Below are 24,528 nucleotides of genomic sequence, written 5' to 3'. Positions count from 1 at the left end.
AGTTCCTCATTAAAAAAAAAAAATGAAGATCATAACAGGGGGATGTTCCCTACAGGATTAAAACAGAGGATTAGATTATCTAAACATACCTAGACTTTCTTTTTATGGGGTGAGGGTGGGGTGTTAGGGGCAATACTAGGGTTTGAACCCAAGGCCTAGGCAGGCTAGGCAAGTGCTCTAACACTGAACTATTCCCTACCCCTCTGTAATTTCTAATCCTCATTATAAATTGCTAAATTTAGAGCTGTAATGTTCTCCACATGTGTTAGCAGTCATGAACAGCATACTAGCAATTGATAAGAATATAAAAACAGAAGCTGAGCCTCACAGCTATACTCTCACATTGACTTCACCTTGTCTTTTAGTTTCCTCATAAAAATGAGATAATATTATGACAACTTATTATAAATAAGTAAATGCAGGGGATGGACAGCTTGTGATTGGTGATGGTGGTGGTGATGGTTAATTTTTTCTCTTATTTCTGGGTTTGGCCTGCTCTAAGTCAGCTTATGACCCTGGTTTTCAGGAGGACATACTTCCTCTTTCCTCCAGAAGGCTGCACCTTCCTTTCTCCATCCTGATGCAGCATAACACCTTCACCACTGAGCCCCGAACACAGAGGCAACATTTATCATGTTCTTTATTGCTCCCCATAAAGAGGAACAGATTGCCCTTGGCATAATTTTTATAAAAATCCAAGACTGTAAACATTTAAATGAGTGTCATTTTTCAAGGTGGTCAACTGCTAACATGGTATGCATTTTTAAAAACCAGATACTCTCAAAAATGATCCACTGTATTGATACATCAAAGGCACTCAATAAACCTTTACTGAATAGGATTATGATTAATTTCAAGTGACATTTTTAATTAGAGAATTCATTTTTGAAATTAATTAATTTTATAGACCAACATGCTTATTGATAATTGATTCTTATAAGCCAAGCATTGGCACTTTCAAAAGCTATGCATGCTAGAAAAGTAATTTAAAAGTTATTTTATAGTCACAATTCTGCCCTTAAATGTCTTAAATATTTAAATGTACTCTGCTCTGATGATCTTTGTGACAGTAGAAAAAAACATATAATTGTTGCCAAATCAGTGAATCAGACAATAGCACATGGAAACACATAAGACACGATTCTGAAGGCTCACAGTGGCTGTTGAAAGTGATCTATGATTGTGATTAATTGCTTTTGAAATTTTGATCAAAATTGATCTGTCCAATTTTCTGGCACTGGCTCTGTAAGTCAAATCTCACCCTGGAATTACATAAATCAATTTAGCCTGGACTTCTGTGAAAACTGGGGGGAAAAAGATATAAGTAATTTCTGAGTTGTCAGTGACTGATGGATGTTCTGATTTCACGGTTTTAGTAAAGAAAAGGTCTTACCGTAGCTGTCATAGGCATCCTCACTTACTCCATGACCGTAGTCATAGTATTCAGGCACACTGCAACAGATTTAGACAGCAATCAATGTTACTGTAATAAGGAGGAATCAACCCAGAAACTCCTATGGAATTTGAAATAAAAAAAAAAAAAATGTGTGCTAAGGTAACACCCCTGGAACCTCTAGGCATAAAACACAATCCTAAAGAAACATTCAGTATAAAAAACACAGTTTTTTGATAAGAAGTGCTATGATTTTTTCATGCTGCTTCAGTACTTCTTTACCTCTATCATCCAATTTGATAAATCAAATTTCTCCTAAAACACAAGTATAATACTTCAAAATTTGTCAAGAGGAAAGTTATAAAAGGTCTATTTTCAAGAAAAAGTGCTATATAAGTTGACAATGTTGTCAATTGTTTATGGTTTTTGATGCTGTTACCTTAAGAAATATGCATCTTCACTTCCAAACAAGGAAACTGTATTTATACTCCCCTCCAACCCTTCCACAGCAGTCAAGCAGTGCCCCCAAATATAAACTATTCTTTTCAATCAGTATTTTGCTAGATACTTCCACATTTAAATAATTATCAAAAAATGTGTTGTTCCCTCTATTTCACACTTGAAGGATACTTAATGCCCCTGCTTTATGATTTTCCTCACTTCATACTACAGCATCAGTTTTCCCCTTTGAAGGCCTCATTCCTATTAGTATCCAAATGTCTTAAGAATTTTCCATCCTTAAAAACCCTCCCTCACCCACATATCTCTGTCTTGTGACTAGTCCTTTATGAAAAGCCCTTCATAGAAGTTTTCTTGAAAATATATAATTATTCATTCTTTTTACTGACTCCCCCTCCATATGTTTTTTAAGCATTTTTATTGGTGCATTATAATTATATATATAATGGTATTCATTATGATATATTCATACATGCACACTGCATAAATTGGTATACTTCATTCCCAAGAACCTTCCTTTTCCCTCCTTATCTCCCACTCTTGATCTCCTTCCTCTACTTTTACTGGTCTCTTCTATTTTCATAAAGTTCCTTGTGTTTCCTTTTCTCTCTCTAGTTTCCACTTATAGGAGTATTCAACCCTTGACTCTTTGAATCTGGCGTATCTCACTTAGTAGGATGTTTTCCAGTTCTATCCATTTTCCTACAAATGACATTATTCCATTTTCTTTAGGGATTGCGTCAAAACCTCATTTTGTATATACACCACATTTTCTTCATCCAGTCATCTGTTAATGGATTGCTAAATTGGTTCCATAAGTTGGCTGTTGTGAATTACGCTGCTATAACCCCCTCCTTGTGCTTTTCAATACACCCAATCAGGCCACTGCTTCACTGAAACAGCTCTTGTCAAGATGGTGATCGTTTCAAATCCAATGATCAAGACTCGATCCTCCTTTTATTTTAACATCATTTTATACCGTTGCTATGTCCTTCTCCTTCAAACACTTTACTTGCTTTCAGATCTCTCTTATGGGTCTCTGAACTCAAATCATTTCCTCATTCTTCTCTACTAGTGGTACCTCCTCATTTTCCCAGCCACTTAATCCTGGAGACCATTTGGGCTAAGTTATTAGGAAATGTATCTCCTCTATTTATATGACATTCATAGGCAATCTCTTCTGGTTCTATGGCTTTAATATCCTCTCTAATCTGAGGACTTCTAAATTATATCTACAGCCTTCCACCCATAGCACCTCCCCTTACTCTCATGTGCACAACTTACCTAGTGTACTTCGGATGTAAAACTGAACATATCCAATACAAAAAAAGAAATTATTTTCTTTTCAACTCAGATCTGTTTTGCATTTTCATTTTTGTCAGTGGCCATATCTTAATTAGTGCTACCTACACCCCAAATCATGGAGTCCTTCCCTGACTCCTCTATTTTCTCTTACAATTAATGTTCAATTCAAATGGCAAATTCTCTCATTTCTGCTTGCAAAATATATTCAGAATCTGAACATGTCTAAACATTTTCATACCTATGGCTGTGGTTGAAATTATCACCATCTCTCACCTAAATGAACACGATAGCCTAGCTGGTCTCTGTGCCTTGCTTGCTCTGTTTCCATAAAAATGACAGAGCAGAAAAAGTCAATTTTATAGATGTAAGTTAGATCATCCGAGTTCTTATGGCTCCCCACAGTCCTTAAGAAAAAAGTTAAGATTCTTACTTTGCCTACATGATTTCCTCCCTTTGTATTTTCAGATCTCACTACCACATCTCCTTTGCTTAGGGTACACTTGGCCTGTGAGATGTCCCTTGAACATGGCAAACACATTATTGTGTCAGGGTGTTTCATCTGCTGTTCCCACTTTCTGAAAAAATGACTTCCTTGAATGTTCAAGTGTCCCTTCATTTTTTCTGAGATTACTCAAATGCCACTATCAGAGGGTTCCTTGATAGATCCATTTAAACTAGGACTCAGACAGGCATCCCTTGCTTCTCCATCTTAGCATTAATTATTCACCACCATACATATTATGTAAACAAACACATAAATACACATTTGTTTATGTACTAGCTGTTGCCCTTTTGTAGAATGTAAACTCCTTGGATTTGGAACTCATTTTATAACTCTTTTATTCATTTATCATTGTTCTAGGCTGATTTCTACAATATTGTTTAGCACATATTATATTCTCCCCTCAAAAAATTCCTTGGTTTAAAGTTAGACATTACTTATCGTCCTCTGTCCATATTTTAATTTATAAAATTTATAAATTTTCTCAAGATGATTATTTCTTTTCTCTCTCTCTCTCTTTTTTTTTTTTTTTTTTTTTTGTCCTTGTTGTTGTTGTAGTACTGGTTTATCCAAACTCAGAGCCTTACACAGGCTGGGCAAGCTCTCTATCACTGAGCTCCACCTCCTACCCCCCTCATTCCTTTTAAGTATAAAAATGTGTGACAAGAAAATGACTTGGTTCCAAATATCCAACTGTATAAGATCTGAAAATGGGAGAGAGATGCCAAAGGGGTAGGTTGGAGAAAAACAAAGAAGGGCCCCAAATTATAAGTTCTCCCTATGTGGCTATTATTATCCTTGAAGGCAATACCATCAGCTTCAATATTCTAAGAATTTGTGAACCTGTGACTTAATTGATAGTAAGGGCACAGAAGCAAAAAATAAATGAATGAATGAATAAAAGTCTCTATCAGAAATAAATAGTTAGCTTCTTCAACCTCAATTTTAGCACGAAGAAGCTAAAAAAAGGTTATGTAGTTCAGCCCTTATTGCTCAGAATATTTATACACAAACTAGGAGAAATGTATGGCAATATATCTTCTCCCCATTCTGCTTGATATGGTAGAAGGTTAATGGCTTTGACTGGTGTTTTTATTTTCTTTTACATACTTTTCTTAATAGATGTTATATAACCTAATTCAGAATCCTCATATAGATGCAGCAAATTCCTGAGTTGTTCCATTAATTCCCTGGGAGGTCAGGAAGTGGCAGTAGTGAAAAAAATGTTGTATAAAGCAGAACTTCCATTGATGGGGGAAAAACACTGGCAGCTTCCTCCTGCCTCTGTCACAATCTATAATTTTTCTGGGAGTTAGCCTCTGATTATGTGTCCCAGAGTGTGCTCCATGAAGATCAGCAGCACCCAACACTACCCAGTGGCCTTAGGCTGTTTCTCGCTGGATTATAATTTTAACTTTAGTTTTTAACTTTAGTTGATGAAGACAAGGGAGAGAGATTGAGAAAGAACATGATGAAGAAGCTGCAGTGCAATTATTATCAATGACATATACACACCAAGAAGAAATCTAAATTTCAGAACTCCAGAAAGGGAAAATGGAACATATATTTGTAAAATAGTGGATAATGTAAAATGATGGGAAAATGATGGAAAATAATCATAATGGACTCTATAGATTCCACACTTTTGCTTATTCATTATCACTACTCATTTCTTCCATAGGAAATTTTTTACCTGGACAAATGGCTGTGCACATAGTGAATGCACTCCCTAGCCACTCTTTCAGGTAGACATGCTCTTTTAACTAGGTTAGGAAACCAAGGGATGTGCACAAAGGTAAGTAAGTGCGGTAACCAAGGACATTTCCACTTTGAGAGCAATGCCTTCAGACTCACAGACTGCCACAAAGGGGAACCTTGCTTCTAAGTGATCACAAGGAGTAAAATGACTCTAGACTACTGCTTATGTCAGAGACAGAAATAATTAAGAAAAATAAACATTTAAAAATGTTGTTTGATAAACTGAATATTTAATCTCTCTGTCACAATTTAGTTGAACATAGTATCAGTTCAGGATGTGGCAGTATGGAACTGCTGTTAAAATCCCAAGCTATTTAGTATTAACTTGGAAGAAAGGTGGAGAATGTAAAGAAAAAAAAATAGAGTAGGATAGAAAGCTGATATCACTTGTTATTTCACTGTCAGTGACAACTTGAAGAGAGAGCTACAGGTCTGCATATCCTTTTTCTGCTAGGGAAAAATGTTGGAGAAAACCCAGTGTTTAGTGATCCTGGTTGATTTTAGAAAAACTCCTGTTTTGTTTTGCAAGAAGAAATGAAAGGGACTATAGCTTAGCTAAGAAAGGCTATCTCTGCATGATTATTATTAGTTCTTACTTTAAACTGATTCAATGTCCAGAGGTTTGGGATGTAATAGGATGTAAAAAGTCATCTATTTTGTATTCCAGGATCTTGGCATGACAAATGTTGCTTAAAGATGTCTTCATATCCAGCCTGTTGGCACATACCAGTAATCCCAGCTACTCAGGAGGCTGAGACAGGAAGATCACAAATTTGAGGCAACTTAGTATAGCCCTGTCTCAAAATAAAGGGCTGGGAATGTGGCTTAGAGGCAAAGAGGTCCTGGGTTCAGTCTCTAGTATTACAAACAAAACCAACCAACCAACCAACAAAAATGTCTTCACGTGTTTCCATTAGACTTTGCTAACACATGAGTCCTAGAACAATCTTCAGGCCTCCATGTATGCACCAGCAGGAAGCATGCAACAAAACTTGTGAAGTCTCCTTTGTGGGCATTCTCTATCAAATTTAGATAAGACTATGGACCATTCCATGTATCCATTAAGATATTGAAGAACCTTCCAGGAAAACTGGCACAACTCCCAGAAAAGAGAATCAAGGTTGCCAGATGCACAATCAAAACACTTATTTCACTGCTTTAATTTCTACTTGGCAGGATTTTGTAACTGCTCTTGCTACTGAGCCTTTGTTTTCTTAATGTCGGTTTCAATAAGAGTTACTCTGTTCCTTTTTGACCAGTTTATATACTTAACAGGATGCTTTGCACAGGAAAGAGGGTTAAAGAAGGAAGGATAACCTGTCTATCATTGCAGCAATCAGTATTAAACTTGAATTTTCTCTGTTAGGAAGAAGGTAGGTCTTATTTTGTTTGCTTTTTGTTGTTGTTGTTAATTTGTAATGGGAAGAAGGAAATTCACTCATATTTGAATGACTAGAGGGTTGAGCTATAGGAGACTTCTAGTTGTTCTCCAAATTCCATTTGACCTTCTCTTCGTAAGTGAGATCATCAACATATGGCTTTATTTCCTAATTTCATAGTCTTTTTCAATTATGCATGTGGTCATGTGCTTAGTAATGGTACCAATTCTTTATGACTTGCATAAAGTTAAGTTCCTTTCTCCATTTCTATTCAATAAACTGACTGGAAATATCAGCAAACAGTGCCACTTGAGAAGACTGATGCTAATAAGGGAATCCCTGTAGCCTGAATCCCTAAATAGTGCAATGGAGCAGAACACATCCACTGGCCAGAGTCTATTAAATTAGAGAGAGATAAACTTTTCTCTTGTGTAAGCCACTGAATTGTGGGACTTCCTTGTGATAGAAGTTTAGCTTATACCTTAAATAATATAATTTAAATTTTTATAAGGCAATTCCTTGAAGATTAACAGGCATTCAGTAAATATTTGTTGAATAGATACATAAATGATTGAATAAAAAGAAGTCAAAGAAGAGAACACTGTGTTTGAACATAAATAATTCTAGAATATTTTACTAGAAATATCTTTATTGAAATTTGTGTTTCCTTAAGAAGAGATATCCACTTACATTGAAAGCAATGGAATAGTAACACAAATAAACACACAAAACCCCCACTCACTCATTTCTTTTCTGATATAAATGGAATTCAGAGTAAATGTTTAATAAACTAATCTGATATTATTCCTGCTTTCTTTGTTTCACTTGATTATCTATTAATTTTTCTAAATACTTACTAATGTCTATGATCTTCAAATATAAAAGCAAAATATTATGGAGAATTTTACTAATAACTAGATATTGTTTGAGTTAACACAGCTAATATGAATATCCTGATTTTATGTATATGCCAGATCCTGGAAAAATTATATCTGCTATAACCACCAGAGTAATTAAGTTCCAAATCACTGATAATTGTCATAATTCTAATACCTCTATAATTATAATAGTGTGTTGAGAAACCCTCACCCTTACATTTCCCAAAACATGAGATACAATAATAGTGAATTATAAATCAAATAACCAGGTTGTGTTTATACAGAATTCATTTGTTCACTTTTACTCATTTTAATATGATTAAACAACATGATAAAGTAAACAAATATAATGAAACAGTAGCTTTCAGAAACACTTTAAAACAAGTATGAAGTCAATAGTATAGTCTGCTTTTAGAGGCCAAGATCAGGATTTAAAAATGTATTTTTTATATTTAAGACATAATGTGATATTTTGATGGACTTATTCATAGTGAAATGGTTATTGCAGTCAAGTAAATTAATATGTTAAAATAATGTGACAATATAAAAATCACATGTGAAGTATACATCACTACCTACCTATTCTTAGTACTTGTTACACTGTACATTTACACTCTATTGCCAGAAATTCATCCAGCAAATATAGATTTTTAGCCCAGATCTCATCCTCAAATTGCAAATTGGTAGTTCTTCTATTTTTATAGCCATTTATGGGATGATCAATTCCTTCTGTTAACTTTCATCACTCTGGGAAAAGTGATATTTATGAAGCAGTAATCATTAGTATATAGATTAATGAGTGAAATACACAGGTACTTAAATCAGTTCTCACCACCAACCACACCTCTCCTCAGAGCTATTCAGAGTATTAACTGAACAATCTGCCCCAGAGAAATGGGAGATTCTCCAACAAATAACTCACATCTTCAAAGGTTCCTTCCATATCTCATCACTGTTGTGTGACCTGCCTATTGTGGTGATTATTACTGAGGCTTCTCTGAAAGGGGGCCTCTGTTATTTCTAGCACTGAAGGTGAGGTTTATCAACACAGGATAAACATTATGTCTATGTTGGAAAACCTATGCCTATGGAATTTCTGTGCTGAGAACCCCATTTGCAAATAGGTTTTTAAAAATAATTTCATTTGTCTATTCCTTCTACAGCAAATTATCTTTCTACGGAAACTAGCTACTTTTTCCTTCCTCATCTTTTCCAATGTATTCTTTCACTTCATTATTTCTGATTATACAAAATAATGGTATAACAACCATAAGAACAAAAACAGAAAAATGAAAACCCAGTAGCTACATATAGATACATTCTACTTTATAAGATATTCAAAATAAACTGAGATTGAAATAGGCCTCGTGGAAATTATAGTCTACCAGAAAAGCAATTAAGTGTTAAGTGTTATCTATTCATTAATTTTTTTAATTCATCAACACTAAATGTAAGTAAGAATTACCCAGGCTAAAAGGAATGAAGGAGCCTTGTAGGCAGAGAATTAACACCAGCCAAAATGCATAGACAAAAAAAAAAAAAAAAAGGCAGGGGGGGTGGTGTCTGCAGCCACTTCTCCAGAGTTTGGGAGTTAGGATAAGGTAGAAAGGTATTTACTGCTCAGTCTCAAGAAAGATGCAGAGGACAGAATTTTAAGCACCTTGTCTTCATCATAGTAAGCAGTTTGGATTTTATCTTAGTCACCACTGAAAACAATGAAGTTGTTTAACAGGGGATCAACAAGACTATATTTCAAACAAATCAGGAAGGAAGATGTTCATTTCATTTTCATTTAAGAATTTTCCATTTTAGCTCAGAAATAGCTAAAAGAAGTTAATTTTAAAAATTCTATTAAAAGTTTTATTTGAAAAATCAAAGTTTGATCATTTTGTGTACTCAAATATATTAGGTGAGACATTGTCTTATTACGTGTTTGTGTTTCAGCCAAAATGCAAATATCTTTCATTGTGCCTAACCAGCATGATTTTCACAGAGCTCTAACAAGAGAAAGATCAATGCCTGAGATTCTACATTTCTAAATTATCTTTGAAATTCCATCAAGATTTCATAAATTAGTTTTGAAAATTTTGTAGTGTAAAACTTGTTTATTCATTGCATTTAACCAACAGTGTTATAAAGAAAACATTGCTGTATAGAACAGCCTTGTTTGTGAAGAGGTAGAACATAAATTTGTATCTATCAACACTAACTAATGAACTAAATATATTAAACATAGATAGGTAAGTAGGTAGACAGGCAGGCAGATAGGTAAATAGATAAAACAGTAACCTCCGGCAGTTGTTTTCCTGTCCAGCTTATTTTTTAAAATTTTTAGTTGTAGATGGACACAATACCTTTATTTTATTTTATTTTTTATTTTTTTTTTGTATGTGGTGCTGGGGATTGAACCCAGTGCCTCATGCATGATAGGCAAGTGCTCCACCACTGAGCTACAACTTTGGCCCCCTGTCCAGCTTATTTTGAGAAAGTCAAAGATGTAAATCTTCCTTTCCAAAGAAAACTGATAAGAGGTAAGAAAAGTCCATAGTCTTAAGGGTGGAGAATAGTGAGTCTTTGATCCATTTGATGGAAAATCAACATTTCTTTAAAAGTGATACATAGAATACAGAAAAAAAAGATATTTGAACTTAAAATATGGAGTTGGTACTTTCTGGTTTTATAATTGTGACATCTTGGGCAAATTATTTAATGTCCCTGAGCTGCAGTGTCCTCATCTTTAATATAGGTAATAATTTTATCTATCTCAAGTATTAATAGGATAACTGTGATAGCTCCATGATAAGTGCCTAGTTCATGTCAGGTACTCAATAACTGTTAATAATAGGTGATTCTCCGATGAATGAAGGCATAGACGTAAAGTTCCTCTTTTTCATATTCATAAAGGTTGCCCTACTGAGAAAAATTTCATCTTGAAATATTCTGAATTAAATTAAATAACCATACATGCCTTCTTAAGTTTCAGCTGATGGTATTTAATGTTCACAGGATGAAATATAGGCTGATTATTCATGAGGGAAGTGACATATTTGTTCTGCTCATAGATTAAGGATCAAGATAGATGATCTATATAAGGCATCTAGTGTAGAATGATGATCAGCTCTGCAATGATCCCCTTTAGAGAAAATGGATACTTTGAGAGTATTGCCTCATGCTCCAAAGAAGAAATATATTTATGTATGCTTTTGTTTTCTGGACTAAACATTGTGCATATATTTCTGCAAATAATCTCCCTTTATAGACAGTCTTTAATCATGTATTTTCTTAGCTTGTTTTCTGCATACTTTGACCCTTTATTACATAAAATCGGGGTGAGAAACTTTTATAACAAAACATTAATCTTCTGTTTTGTAATATTATCATTAGAACATAACAATTGTTTTCTATAAATAAAAACTTCATCTCACTGACTAATTAGACTCAATGGTACATGACATTATTAAATTAACTGTTACTTGCTTTTGGTACAAATACATAAAAGCTATTGAACCCTAGTTTGATTTGGACACAATTTTAACTATATACACGTATTTCTCTGGTTGAGTCATAATTCATGAATATCAGTAGAATTTCAGCACTGTAAATATCAATATAATTTCTAATTATTTCAATACTTTAATCTTGTTGACATTGAGTCTGAATTCATTGATGCAATCAGCACTAGGGTCATGTGTGATTTATATTTCTCCACATTCAGATCACAAATGGAATCTCACCGGTGCAACATAATGTTCAAACCACTTGTCACTGAAACATTATTTTCAAACATCAGATTTTAGAAATTTAAAAAAATATATATAATAGAATCTGGGAAAGAATATGTATGTTGATAACAATGATTCTATTTTGACAGACTTGTTTTCTGTGTGGAAATAAGGCTACATTCACCCAGGAACTCGTGGCATGTGACTGAAGCCAGGGAAGCTTTAGGTGTTTTATGAGTAGGCATTATGAAGCCTGCTTGCTACTGAGCATTAGTAGTGATGCTGAATTTCTGCAAAATGAAAGGAAATCAGAACTCCTTGTTCTCATGCACCACTACTGTGGCATGCTTTCACCTAAATTATAATCATTTTTTTCACATCTCCCTTTTCTCTAGTTCTGAGATGGTGAATGATGAGTCACTAACACAGGCCACAGTCCCATTTCTATATTCTAATCACCCATCTAGCCTAGCCCCTTAACACACACCACACCCAGACACCTTGGAATGCCATCATGAATGGCTCCATTCATGACCCCATGCTTCTGAGCAGGCTAATCTGTCTAGAGGGCACTTCCTCTATTACTTCATCTAGGAAAGCATTTACCATTCTCCCAGGATCCAGCTCAATGGTGAGCTTCTCGTTAAGGATTTACCCAACCTCTTCTAAAAGGTATTACCCCTTCCCAATTGTCTTCGATAGAATTTTATTCACATCCTCACGTAGAACCAGTGTCATTGTATCAGGTTAGAAAAATATCTATTATGCCTAAATATCACAATAATATAGTGTTAAAAGGCAGATTCTTGAGCCCCTTTCTTCATGTTCTGATTCAAGTGCCCTCAGCAGGGGGCCCAGAAATTTCTTATTTTATATGCCATGTTTCTAGTGCAGCAGTCCTGAATCATACTTGGAAAACAGACACACACACACACACACACACATACACACACCTCACACACACACACAACACACACACACACAAACAAGATCAAACCAAACCCAAACAAACAAAATCCCACAAAAAAACCCTACACTAAGTGTTGATAAATCAAAATCTGCTCTGCTTGACTTGTTTGTACACATAGGTCCAGAATAGTGACATTCAGCTTTTAGTGAATATCTGTTGAATAAAGAAATGGGTAGTTTTAAAATACTATATAATTTCTACGTAAATAACTTGTAAACTGCCTAACAGTACAACCATGTAGATTCATAACTATGTTTATAACTTTTCTTATGAAATTTTAATTAGTGGTCAATGTCAACTTAAAGGTTGCTATTAAACTTTATTCTTGGTACTCTGTTTTCCCAAAAATGTTTTTGAAAAAGTACTTGAACAAAAAAAATAAACATACAATATGCTAGGGAGTATAACTAATATACTTGTTTTAAGAATTGGTATTCAACAAGGTAGCTCAAAACCAACAATAAGAAACTTAAACAACAAGGTAAAATGTCACAGAGATAAATGTACATTTCTGAGCTTAGGTTAAAAAAAATCAATGGCAAAGATGCAGGATGGTGTTAGAATTGGCTTGACAGCACTTCATTTAGAAAAAACCTGGTTTTCAGTTGAAAACAGGTTCAATAAAACCCAATAACGTGACATAGCCACTAAAGAAAACCACAGTAGGATTATGTTGAAGGACTTTGAAACAAGAAACATAGGATGTAATAGTGCATTTCTTTGCACATCAACTCTACTCTGATGTAATATATCTCAAGATCACAGTGCCAGACTTTAAAATGGACACTTGGACCACTGGAATGTTTTTAGAAGAGACCATCAGGGGACTTGGGGAAATGGCAATGATGATATATAAGAACTGTTGAAGAAATCCATGTCTAGGTAAGCATTACACTGGATATCAGTTGGTTACTGGTAAAATAATTGGGAAACAAAGAATAAAATATCAGTATCATACAAAAATAAGCAATTATTAAGCTGATTATTTTTGGTTTGGCTAGAGGGTGCTGGATCTAGGTTGGGCTCTCTGAAGGCTCTGTGAGCTGTGGATGGAGTAGGATTACCACTCCCTGAGATCTGGGCTGTACCTGGGGATGCTCTTCTCATGGCAATAGCAAGAAGGCAAGTGGGAAACACAGGGACTTTGTAAGGCTGAGATTTAGAAGTGGGATTATTGTAATCAAAGCAAGATACCTGGTACTGAGGAGTCAGAAAAACATACTCTGCCTCTTTATTTTAGAGGGACTGAAAACCCTCAAGTAATACAGGGAGAGGTGAGGACCAGTAGTAGAGAATACTATATCTCATTTTTTATTGGATATGGGTAGAAGTGGGATTATTGTAATCAAAGCAAGATACCTGGTACTGAGGAGTCAGAAAAACATACTCTGCCTCTTTATTTTAGAGGGACTGAAAACCCTCAAGTAATACAGGGAGAGGTGAGGACCAGTAGTAGAGAATACTATATCTCATTTTTTATTGGATATGGGTAGAGGGGCATTATCTTCTTAAGAAAGGCAGATATGTGGAGGAAAAAGTAAGCTGAATACACATAAGTGAAGCTTCACAAGGCATATCAGAGATCAGTGTATATAGAGATTAGAGGAGAGTAGTGTACTTCAGTTCAAGAGTTTCCTAATAAACTTAGGTGTTTTAAAAACAGAGTCAAGTATTTGGAAAACAATATGACATTAACACAAAGATTCTACTCTTTGAAATAGGAGAGAAATCAGTACGAAGCTTGGACTCTTGTTAAGCTACAAAGTTCTGGGCATGGTAAACATTTGGAATCCTAGTTCTTTATCTGTAACATGGAGACAAAACTATTCATCTCATTAGATAATGTTTATAAACTACTTAATATAAGCATCTGGCACATAGTAAATGCTCAGCATTGTTATTGCTGCTATTGTTATTTTTAGAGACTAACTACCTTTAGAAATGCTCAAGCATTCTTTCTTCAGACTTTTGTTGCCTCCTGTACACATCTATTATTCAATCTTATTGAATATTACATAATGAAAGTTTACAATGATTACCCTTCAATTCCAAATCCAAACATTGTGAGAACAATAGTTTTTCTTAAATTGAGGGTCTGAATAGTTAGGCAACAAACTTCCAACCTAAAGTGATAAGAAGCTATTTATACCTATTTATATCCCAGTTGGTATAGTTATTCATGTATTTAAATACAATTAATACGTATTTTTGGCCCAGATGACATTGGAATCAATCTAGAATACAAAGCATATGCATTGTATTGATTGTCTACAGAACAAATAATTTTGAATATGAAACATCTGGTCCACAGCATTGTAACTGTAGGATTATGAACCTGTACTTTCTATGTAGTATATTAAGATGTCATAATGGAAAATTCTAATTATGGAAAATAAATAGTATCTGTATCTTTTTTTTTTTTTTTTGACTCTATTACACATTCATCCCATTCGTTCCAGGCAAATTCTATTCCCTTTTCTGGGGTCCTCCCAAGATCTTGTTTTTGTTTTTCCAACTCCATGATTTAAAAATCACAGAGGCCTATCTTCTACATTTTGGCCATCATTCAGATTAATACACATACACACATACCCACACACCCACATAATATATATAAAATAAAATTATTTATATTTACATTCATTCTCTAATTCCCAGTAGGCATGTGCAAAATAGCATGACCTGGAGGTTGTTGTTTTTACACGAAAATTGACTAAGAAACCAAAGAAAGCAATGAAAGCACACAGACAAATTGTTTCAGAAAGGTATAAAATAGTAACTGATGGAGAATCCACTGAGATCATAGTACCCAATTGGCCTGGTGCAAGCAAGCAAATAAAAAAGACTTTTGTAATTTTATCCAAAGATGATTTGGTTTTAATAACCTTAAGCCTTGAAAAGTACCTCAAAACTCTATCCAAATCTGATTCTTATTCCTGAGTGCTGAATCCAAAGTTTCTTATTTTCTTCCTAACAGTTCAACTAAATATCCTACTACCCCCAAATGTCTTACAGTTGATTCACCTGAGGGATATGCAGATCCTCAGCAACGAATCATATTCTTATTCCTTTATGTTTGCATATGATGATGTCTTTACCTGGCTAAACTGTACTTCCAATGAAATCTCAGAACATCAGTTCTTTTTGAATACCTTCTGGTCCTGCCTCTCAATCTGCCGCTTAGATGTTTTGCCACTTTCTTTCATATTCTGTAGCAATCCTTCTAGGTTGTACTAGCACTTAACACATCCTGCATGTTTGTCTTCTTCCCTAGTTATTTACCAATGGTCTCCTGGATTTTAGGATATCCTTCATAGACCATGTAGTGGACTCAAATAGCCATGCTGAAGAATTCTTTATTACTGTGTCCTTGAGAGCAGCTTCTGTTTGCTGAATTCTCAATGCACATTATTTTGCAGATAGCAGAAGGTAAAAAACAGTGGCCGTTATTTTCTACAGATAAGTTTAGTTTAATCTCCAAAGTGTTTAGCTTCTTTAGATTACTCTCTAGCATATAAAAATCAGGATATTGTACTGAGATTGCAGGTTATACTTTCCAGAAGTGGCCTTCCATCATTGAACCATGCCAGTTGCCCATTTACCAGTGAGGTCTAACAGTGCTTCTTTTGAATCTGGCTGAACTTGTGACTTGCTTGTAACCAAGAGAATGAGACTACATTTTAAAAGGAAAATCAGCTTCTGCTTTGTTGTTTGGGATATCATATCTGGCATCCTGAGCTGACACACTGTGATGAGGCCTAAGTGACATGAAGAGGGCTTTATGAGTAGTCCTTCCCAGTAGTCCCACCCAGTCAGGGTACCAGCTGACAGCAGCATCAACTTATAGACATAAAGTCATGGTTTAGATGAGGTGTGAGAAAATGCAATCAAGTTTAGAGGTGAAATGATTGGGTTATGAGAGCCTTAATCAATCAATGCATTAATCCACTGTTATGGATTAATGGGGTAGGGGTAGTAACTACAGGCAGGTAGGGTATGTGTTGAAGAAGATAGGTCACTGGCGATGTGCCTTTGGGGTTTTTATTTTGTCCCTGATAAGCGGAATGCTCTCTCTGCTTTCTGATTGCCATATCCTGAACTGCTTTCCTCTGCCATACTCTTCTGCCATGATCTTCTTCCTTGCCTCTGGCCCAGAGCAATGGAATCTGCTGTTTATGTACTGAAATCTCTAAAACTGTGAGGACCAAATAAAATTTTCCTCCTCTAAAATTGTTCTTGTCATGTCTTTTGATTGCAATGATGAAAAAGCTGATTAAAACCTATAATATCTGAGCAGACTCTACAGTTGATTTCGGCCCCCAGTCACTGAGTCACTCTTGGCTTTGACCTTCTCTGTTGAGGTTCCAGATACAGCAGAACAGAGGCAGGGCCCCACTGCTGTGCCTCATTTAAATTCCTTATGTATAAAATCTTTGAGTACAATAAAATGGTTGTTTAGTAGTTGTGGGGTAGAAATAGTAACTGGGAAGCCTAGACTTCCAGCTTTCCTTGGGATGTGGGGGACACTAGCACTGCTACAATGTCCTTTTTATATAGTCTACATGGCCACAACACCAGAAAGTTGAGCAAAATATAGTTCCTTTAGATAGGGTACACACTTTGCATTTTGTCTCCAACATTGCTCATTGTATATCTTCATAATGAAGTAGTCATGAACATTACTGACCCCTTAATTATGTGTTCAACTGTATGTTAAATGTTTCTTCTGTTTATTTATATTTATTTGTGGTGGGGCTAAGCTTTGCCTCACCTACCCTGAAACCAGAATTTCGCCTTAGGTTCTTAATCTGGCTTTAATGCTGGGCTTTTTTTCACCAGGCCAGGTGTTTTGAGCATTTAAGATGATTCCATGTGTCTCATTTCTGAAGTTCTGATGGTACATGGTTTGTCCATCACCTTCTTGTTTCTGCTGAAAGTGTCTCCAGTTTCGAACTAATGTGGTCAGGAGAAATGGCATACTGCCATGTTTTGATCTCAATAAATGATGAATCAAGTTTTAGTTACTAATTGGGATACTTAGTTTTTCTTGGGAGGCTCTGCATTCAAGTGGCTAGGGAAAATGGTTTCTCTAACTCTTCTTGTTAGAGTTTCATGAAAGTATTTTACTTGGTCAAAGAGTTTAGTTGTCATTGAAATTAACCCTAAATTAATAAAAAAGGTCAACAATTACAAGGAATGCAGAGTGAATAATTTGAAGAAACACAGTATTTTCTTTTTAAAACTAAAAGTGACTATCCTAAGCACCTAAAATAAATATATGTCAAACACAGAGAAAGAAAAAAAGAAAAAAAAGTAACAAAAGGCAGATTCTCATTCCATTGAAGATATATTCAAACAATATGGAACATACTGTTTATACATGCAGAGATCCGCAGAGGGCATAAAAATACAACTGACTTGTATAATAACCATGGGAAAATATCTCAAGTCCAATAACTTTCTGTAAATTCAATCTCATCATTGGCTATACATTGAGACTTAGGAGAATTGAATCATAAAATGAGGCTAAGTAACTTTATAGTGAGTAGAGCCACTTAAATCAGTTATATACAATCAGTTATATACTTAATATTATAATATGCATGAAATTACCCGGGTGATTCCATTCCCAATTTTCCAAGAAATCTCCACTTTGCTTTTCATATTGGTTGCACCAATTTGCAATACCACCAGCAGTGTATGAGTGTACCTTTTCCCCCACATCCTTGCCAACACTTATTGTTGTTTGTTTGCACAATAGCTGCCATTCTGACTGGAGTGAGATGAAATCTTAGAGTGGTTTTGACTTGCATTTCTCTAATGCATTTCTCTAATTACTAGTGATGATGAACATTTTTTCATGTGTTTCCTGATTGATTGTACATCATCTTTTAAGAAGTTTCTCTTCAGATCCTTGGCCCATTCATTGATTGGGTTATTTGTTTCTGGTGTCTAGCTTTTTGAGTTCTTTATATACCTTAGTGATTAGTGCTCTATCTAATGTGTGATGGGTAAAGATTTGCTCCCAAGACATAGGCTCTCTATTCACCTCACAGATTGTTTCTTTTGCTGAGAAGAAATAGATGAATGGATTAAAAAATGTAGCACATATATACAATGGAATATTACTCAGCAATAAAAGAGAATAAAATCATGGCATTTGCAGATAAATGGATAAAGTTAGAGAAGATAATGCTAAGTGAAGTTAGCCAATCCCCAAAAACCAAATGCTGAATGTTTTCTTTGATATAAGGAGGCTGATTCATAGTAGGATACGGAGAGGGAGCATGGGAGGAATAGATGAACTCTATAGATAGGGCAGAGGGGTTGGAAGGGAAGGGAGGGGGCATGGAGTAATTAATTATGGTTGAATGTGATGATCATTATTACCCAAAGTACAGGTATAAAGACATGAATTAGTGTGAATATACTATGTACTCAACCAGAGATATGAAAAATTGTGCTCTATATATAATAAGAATTGTAATGCATTCGATAAGGATTTATTTACATATAAATAAATAAATAAACCTTAAAAATTACTGGGTGATTGCAGTTTTGCACACTTAATTTTTTTTCATTAGAAATTTTTCTGTAGGCTCAGTGTCAAATATGCAGGGTCATATTAAATTTATAGCTGAAAAGCAGTAGTTAAATAATTAATAATTTCTTTTTTCTTTTTTTTTTTTTTTTTGCTTAGAAGTATCTTTTGGTCAGAACATTTTGAAAAGCATACAAATAACTTTTTATATTCTTACTATTTTAAAGGTGTATTCTATCTGCCCTGTTCAGGTATATAACAGAAGTCTGTTCAATTGATGAACTGATTCATATTTTCAGATACCATTTATTAGTCTTTATGTATAAGGCTGTAGAGTTTGTAGATGTGGGTTTGAATCCAATGTTTACTATTTGAATTATCTTGAATTATCTTAAGTCCTGCCTTATATGTTGTTTCAATGAGATCAGTGCTCCCAAGCACTTAGCATAGCAGTTAGCACTATTATTAGATATTATGAGCCATTGTTTCCAAATAGCCTTTGAGCACTGGTTCCTGTCCATTGGGCTTTGACCATTGAGAAGCTAAGAAATTGTTGATGGGATCTGAGAAACCATTTGTCTAACAACTGTATATTTCTATGTTCACTTTATGGCCTCACTACTTTTTTTTTCCTTTAGTATATAGATGCTTTCTCTTATATGAAATGAATACTCACTTAAAAGAATAATTGTTTCCATAGCAATTTCATGTATTTATGTAAATCTTTAAGAAAGTGACAGAAACATACAATTACTAGTTGTTGAAATGTGATAAAAAATTTTATATGTGCCAGGTCTCCTCCTTTTTCCTTCCACATCCCTCTCCCCTCTAGCCTGTTCTCCATTCAAGGAAAGATGAATGGCAGCTCTATCACTTGCGTCCCTTGTCCTTTGCTTCCTTGTGGATCCATCCTTCTGGTAGGAAACCAGAAGGAGGGAAGAGAGTGAGTTTGGGGTATTAACTACCTGAGCTTCCTCTCTATGGGATGGCCGTACATACCATCTGAATCAAAGGTCTCAGCTCATGTCAGATGGCCTTTCCTACAGCTTTCTCTATCTGCCTCTATTCCTATTTTTGGTAGTAAAGTACTCACCCCAGGAATATTAGCTCTGTGGGACTGCACTCTCCTTTGTGCTACTCTGCCACTGAAAATAATCCCCTTATTAAACTCTCCTCAAATTATTCTAATTCAAGAGTCTCGTTCTTCTTCCCCTACTGAGTAGATCCTGACAATTATGGGTATTCAAAAAGGGTCTTCATTTTTGTAAACTTTCCCAACCACTGCCTTTAGGAGTTAGATTTGCTTTCCTAGAACATTCCTCCATTAATCCACAAGGGGGCAGCTTTTTCTCCTAGATTGTGCAAGTTCCTCTCCCAATTCATACTTCAAGGAAAGGAAAGGCTTGCATTTTGATATTTGCCTATTGTACAGTTATCCATTTACACTGGAAAATTATAAATTGTTTACACTTTATAGCCAAACGAAATTCCTGTTCATATCACAAATGTTCTTTTAACTTTCAATTGTAATGTTACCCTTAATATTTATGTAAATAAAAGTTATTTTTTCCCCTAGATTTGGTATAGATTCTTGCTGAACATTTGGGTGTGGGAATGTCAGCAAAATCATGTGAAATAGATGATTTTAGAAGGTTGTTCTTTGTAAATATTAATATCTTTGAGAAGAACATATAAAAGGGGGGAGGGGGAACGAGAACATGAACAGAATGTGTTTGGTCCAATTAAAGGTGTTAATCACAGGATGTAACTTGTCTCAAGCCAAAGACTTGAAGTAAGTGAGCTCCCCTGGAAACCGCAATAGCAGCTCTGCAATTTGAAGCTTGCATAATCAACTCATCAATCTGTTTCTTTACTTTTTCTGATAGGCATAGAGGAAGAGAAAAAAAAAATGGCTGGAGATTCCTCATATTTTCATTTTTACCAGTCATTAATATGTCATTCAGTTAAACTGTCTCTTGAGTTATCTTTAGTAAAGTACCTTCTCTGATCCATTTGAAAATTTCCAGAATTAATGATGTCTTACAAAACAATTGGGGATTAATTAAAGTTGTTATAGCTTCTGAACTCCAGCTGAACCTTCGCAGGACTGTTACCTTGTGAACTTCCCCCACAATCTCGATTGAGGATGATATAATTATTCCATTTAGGAAACTGCCAGGGTCTACTTTAAAATTTTCACAAATTCCATGTTCACCTATGCTGACTAGTCAGTTAAAGACTGTTTTCTCTACGTAATTTTACCTTTTATCTCAGTTCTGTTACATCATACATATTGTATTATTTTTTAAAGATTCTAAATCAGCATTTCTTCTGATTTTGACTACAATAAAATCAAATATTTCTATCGTATGCCAAAATAATATTCATGTTGTTTACAAATGACAGATAATTTTATGCTCATGTTTCTCTTTATTGTATTTATTTAGAAAAAAATTCCAAACTTACATTTCAAAGACCAAATAAAGAAACATCATTTGAAAAAAAATTCTAGACAGATTCTTATAGAAAATGAACTTTCTCTTACTCTTAATTCCTAACATTTGATTATTGTCTAATTGTTTGACTTTGTTTATTTAAATATATATATAAACACATGTATGTGTATGCAAATACATTCACAATTTGCAAGTAACTCCTCAAATTATTAAGAGTGTATGTTAAAAAATATTGAAATAAAGACCAAGAATTGTCACTGTATGGTTAGTATATGACACATATGATTGCTTAATAAGTTCTTATGTAACTAAATTGTAATCTTATCTACTCCTGGCATCATTACACCAATACATATAATCTAAAGGTAGGGAGTTAAAAAATTATATAATAAAAGCTACAGTGTTTACTCATTTCTATTACAAATTAGTATTACATTAAAATTATTCTTATCTCCTAAAGTAATAGTTCAGTCATTAATAAATTCATTTATTTTTTAATCAATTTATTCTATAGGCTTTTATTAAGAACTTCTAGTGTGCCAAATACCATGTTAGAATTGAGGACATAATTTTGAACAAAAATAGATATTTTAGAATTATTATAATCCAGGACATTAATATCATTGCAATTAATTTCACGACATGATTTCTTTGTCACTTCCGGTTTAACACTATTATCTGAGAAACATCATATTTTGACAAAAATATAGTACTATTTGACTAAATATATTAACTGAATTTAGTTTTCTCTTTGAGGAATAAGGATCTTACTTTATATTCCCACAGTGTAGAACATATTAGGCCTGACATTTATGTACACTCAGCATATACCACATAACAGAGCCAAATCATCCATTCATTATATATCACACGACATACCCAAAGCCTGGTATTGTGAAGTACATGAAGGCATATCAGAAATGGATTCTCTATGAGCAGTAAAGGTGATAAGGGACATAGACACATGTAATCCCAGTGTAAGGCAGTCAAAGATAGTGCTTTGGAAAGTGAAAATGTGAATTCAGGGTAGAAACAGGTTATTCCCAAATAAAGGATTGAGGAAAGATGCTTTGGGAGAGTTAGCTTTTGAGCTAACTCTCAAGGATGGTAAGAATTTCACCACAGAAAATTCAGTAGACACAAAAGGGAATAGATAAGATAGCAGAAGCAAATAAAATGTCATTTTACATGTAAAATACACTTCATTAAAATAAGATAAAAATTTTCTTCCCAAGATTATTCTGTATTGCTATTACTTTTTAATACACAAGCGAGTTCAATAATTCTAGTATATACTTCTCAAATGTTCAGTGGTAAGTTATCCTAATCCTATATTTTTCTTCTTCCTTATCTCTTTGGGTCAGTTAAACCCATTTAAATCTCACCATAAGAAAGAACTAGAAAACATTTCATTTTTAGCAAATTATCCCCAAATCTCTTTGATCTAAATGTAGCTCTCTATAGAGCTACATGAAGGAATTATTTTAATCTATTTTAGGTATATTTGAAGTGTATTGCTATATTTTGTACCAAAGGATTTCTGAAACCAGTTACAGAATTTTATAGTATGGCTATTTTTATGAATTAATGTGCAACAATGAATTTGATTGACAATATTAGCACATGTTCTAAATGTGTATCCAAATTGCATACAACACTCTGTTGAGTATCTGTGATGTGATGCAAATGTTTCCCAAATCCTAAATAACTGTGCTGTGTTCCAGTAGGTAATTGGAAAAATTATATATTACCTACAGCAGAAGCACTTGGCTCATGATGGCTTTAAATCTGTGACAGATTAACCAGTTACTCAGTTTGAAGATGGTCATTTCCATAGTGATATCTTAACTCAGACTTGGCTTTCAAGATCTGTTCACACTCATCCTATTCCTAACTGCCCACAGTATTCTAAGTAGAATTTCTCTTCACCTTCACTATGCTATCCCTCAGGCCAAGGAAAATTCAAACTTCTTCTGTAAATCTAGATTACTTCCACACCAGGACAACCTTAACATTGTTTCTTTGTCAACTTCCCTCACCCAAATGTTACTTAGCAAGTCCTCAAGGAGACTTACTATTCAAGTGTCACCTGCCAATAACCTTGGTTGACAAATGATGAATGTCATAAAGATTTTGCAACAACTGGTTCTCTTGGCTTCTCTCAGATACGTAGAGAATCTCTTAAATATCACATGACCCCTTTGCTATGACACATATTTTTTTAAGGAAAAATACTTTGGTAATTGAATTTTCTAAAATTACATTTGTTCTATATTTATTTTATTAATAATTGCCCCCGAATAGAAATGACTCAAATGTCCTTTAACTGGTGAATGAAGAAACAAACTGTGATTTCTCTAATACAAACAATGTACAGCAATAAACAGGAGTAAAATATTGATACAACATGAATAAAAACCAAATGCACTATGGTAAATAAAGAAGCCAGACCCAAAAGGATATCAAATTACTTCTACTTATATGACTTCCTAGAAAGGGCAAAACTATGGTGACAAAAAACACATTATTGCTTCCAGGACCCAGGCATGTGGGAGAAGTTGGTTATAAAGTCTCATAAAGAAACTTTTAAGGTGATGAAAATGCTCTGTTTTAATTTTGGTGGTCATTATACTGTAGTTTGCATTTGCCAAACTTGTACAACCATACCCTATATGGGTAAATTTTATTGTATATTAATAATACCTTAATGAATTTGATTGTAAGAAATAAAAATTCATGGATAACACAAATTTTGGTTAATCTAAAGAGATATATTCAGTGATCATTAGCTATCTATGATAAAAGGGTTTTTTTCTTTTATTTCATTCATTTAATATTTTAAGATTTTTTTCCCCTTTTGAGAATACAGATAACATTTCCTTATCTTTTGTTTTACAAATGAAAATGGCACTTGAGAAAAAAGCCACACTGAAGAAGTGCCTTGTTATTTTAATTATAAGTTCACTAACATAATCTCTACAAAAACAGTATTTAGTTAAATACCGGCTTGTTTAATGAATTAATTGGTTCTGATAATCATCTAGTCTTAAAATAACACACTACTATTTCATTGCCTGTAGTTGCAAGACTATTGTTTTTTTAAACCTCTCATAGTCTAGTAAGCAATTAACAACATAGAAAGATAATAGAGGAAAAGCAACTGCT

General features: G+C 34.3%; 1 protein-coding gene across 20 annotated transcripts in view; it reads right to left on the bottom strand.

The window, feature by feature from the left end:
• The window catches only part of Khdrbs2 (KH RNA binding domain containing, signal transduction associated 2), a 586,688-nt gene that overhangs the window by 67,321 nt on the left and 494,839 nt on the right, over positions 1–24,528 (bottom strand). For all 20 annotated transcript variants that reach the window (XR_013425076.1, XR_013425077.1, XR_013425079.1 and 17 more), the window contains one exon: positions 1,394–1,452. Coding sequence is in view for 3 of the 20 variants with exons in the window: in XM_078019828.1 (XP_077875954.1) it covers positions 1,394–1,452 (59 nt within the window). In the remaining 17 variants the exon portion in view is untranslated. The remainder of the gene's footprint in view (positions 1–1,393; positions 1,453–24,528) is intronic.

Source organism: Ictidomys tridecemlineatus, chromosome 8 (assembly GCF_052094955.1).
Source record: "Ictidomys tridecemlineatus isolate mIctTri1 chromosome 8, mIctTri1.hap1, whole genome shotgun sequence".
NCBI classification, from domain to species: Eukaryota; Metazoa; Chordata; class Mammalia; order Rodentia; family Sciuridae; genus Ictidomys; species Ictidomys tridecemlineatus.
The sequence above is the reverse complement of the archived record's forward strand: the minus strand, read 5'-3'. Positions and strand labels throughout refer to the sequence as shown.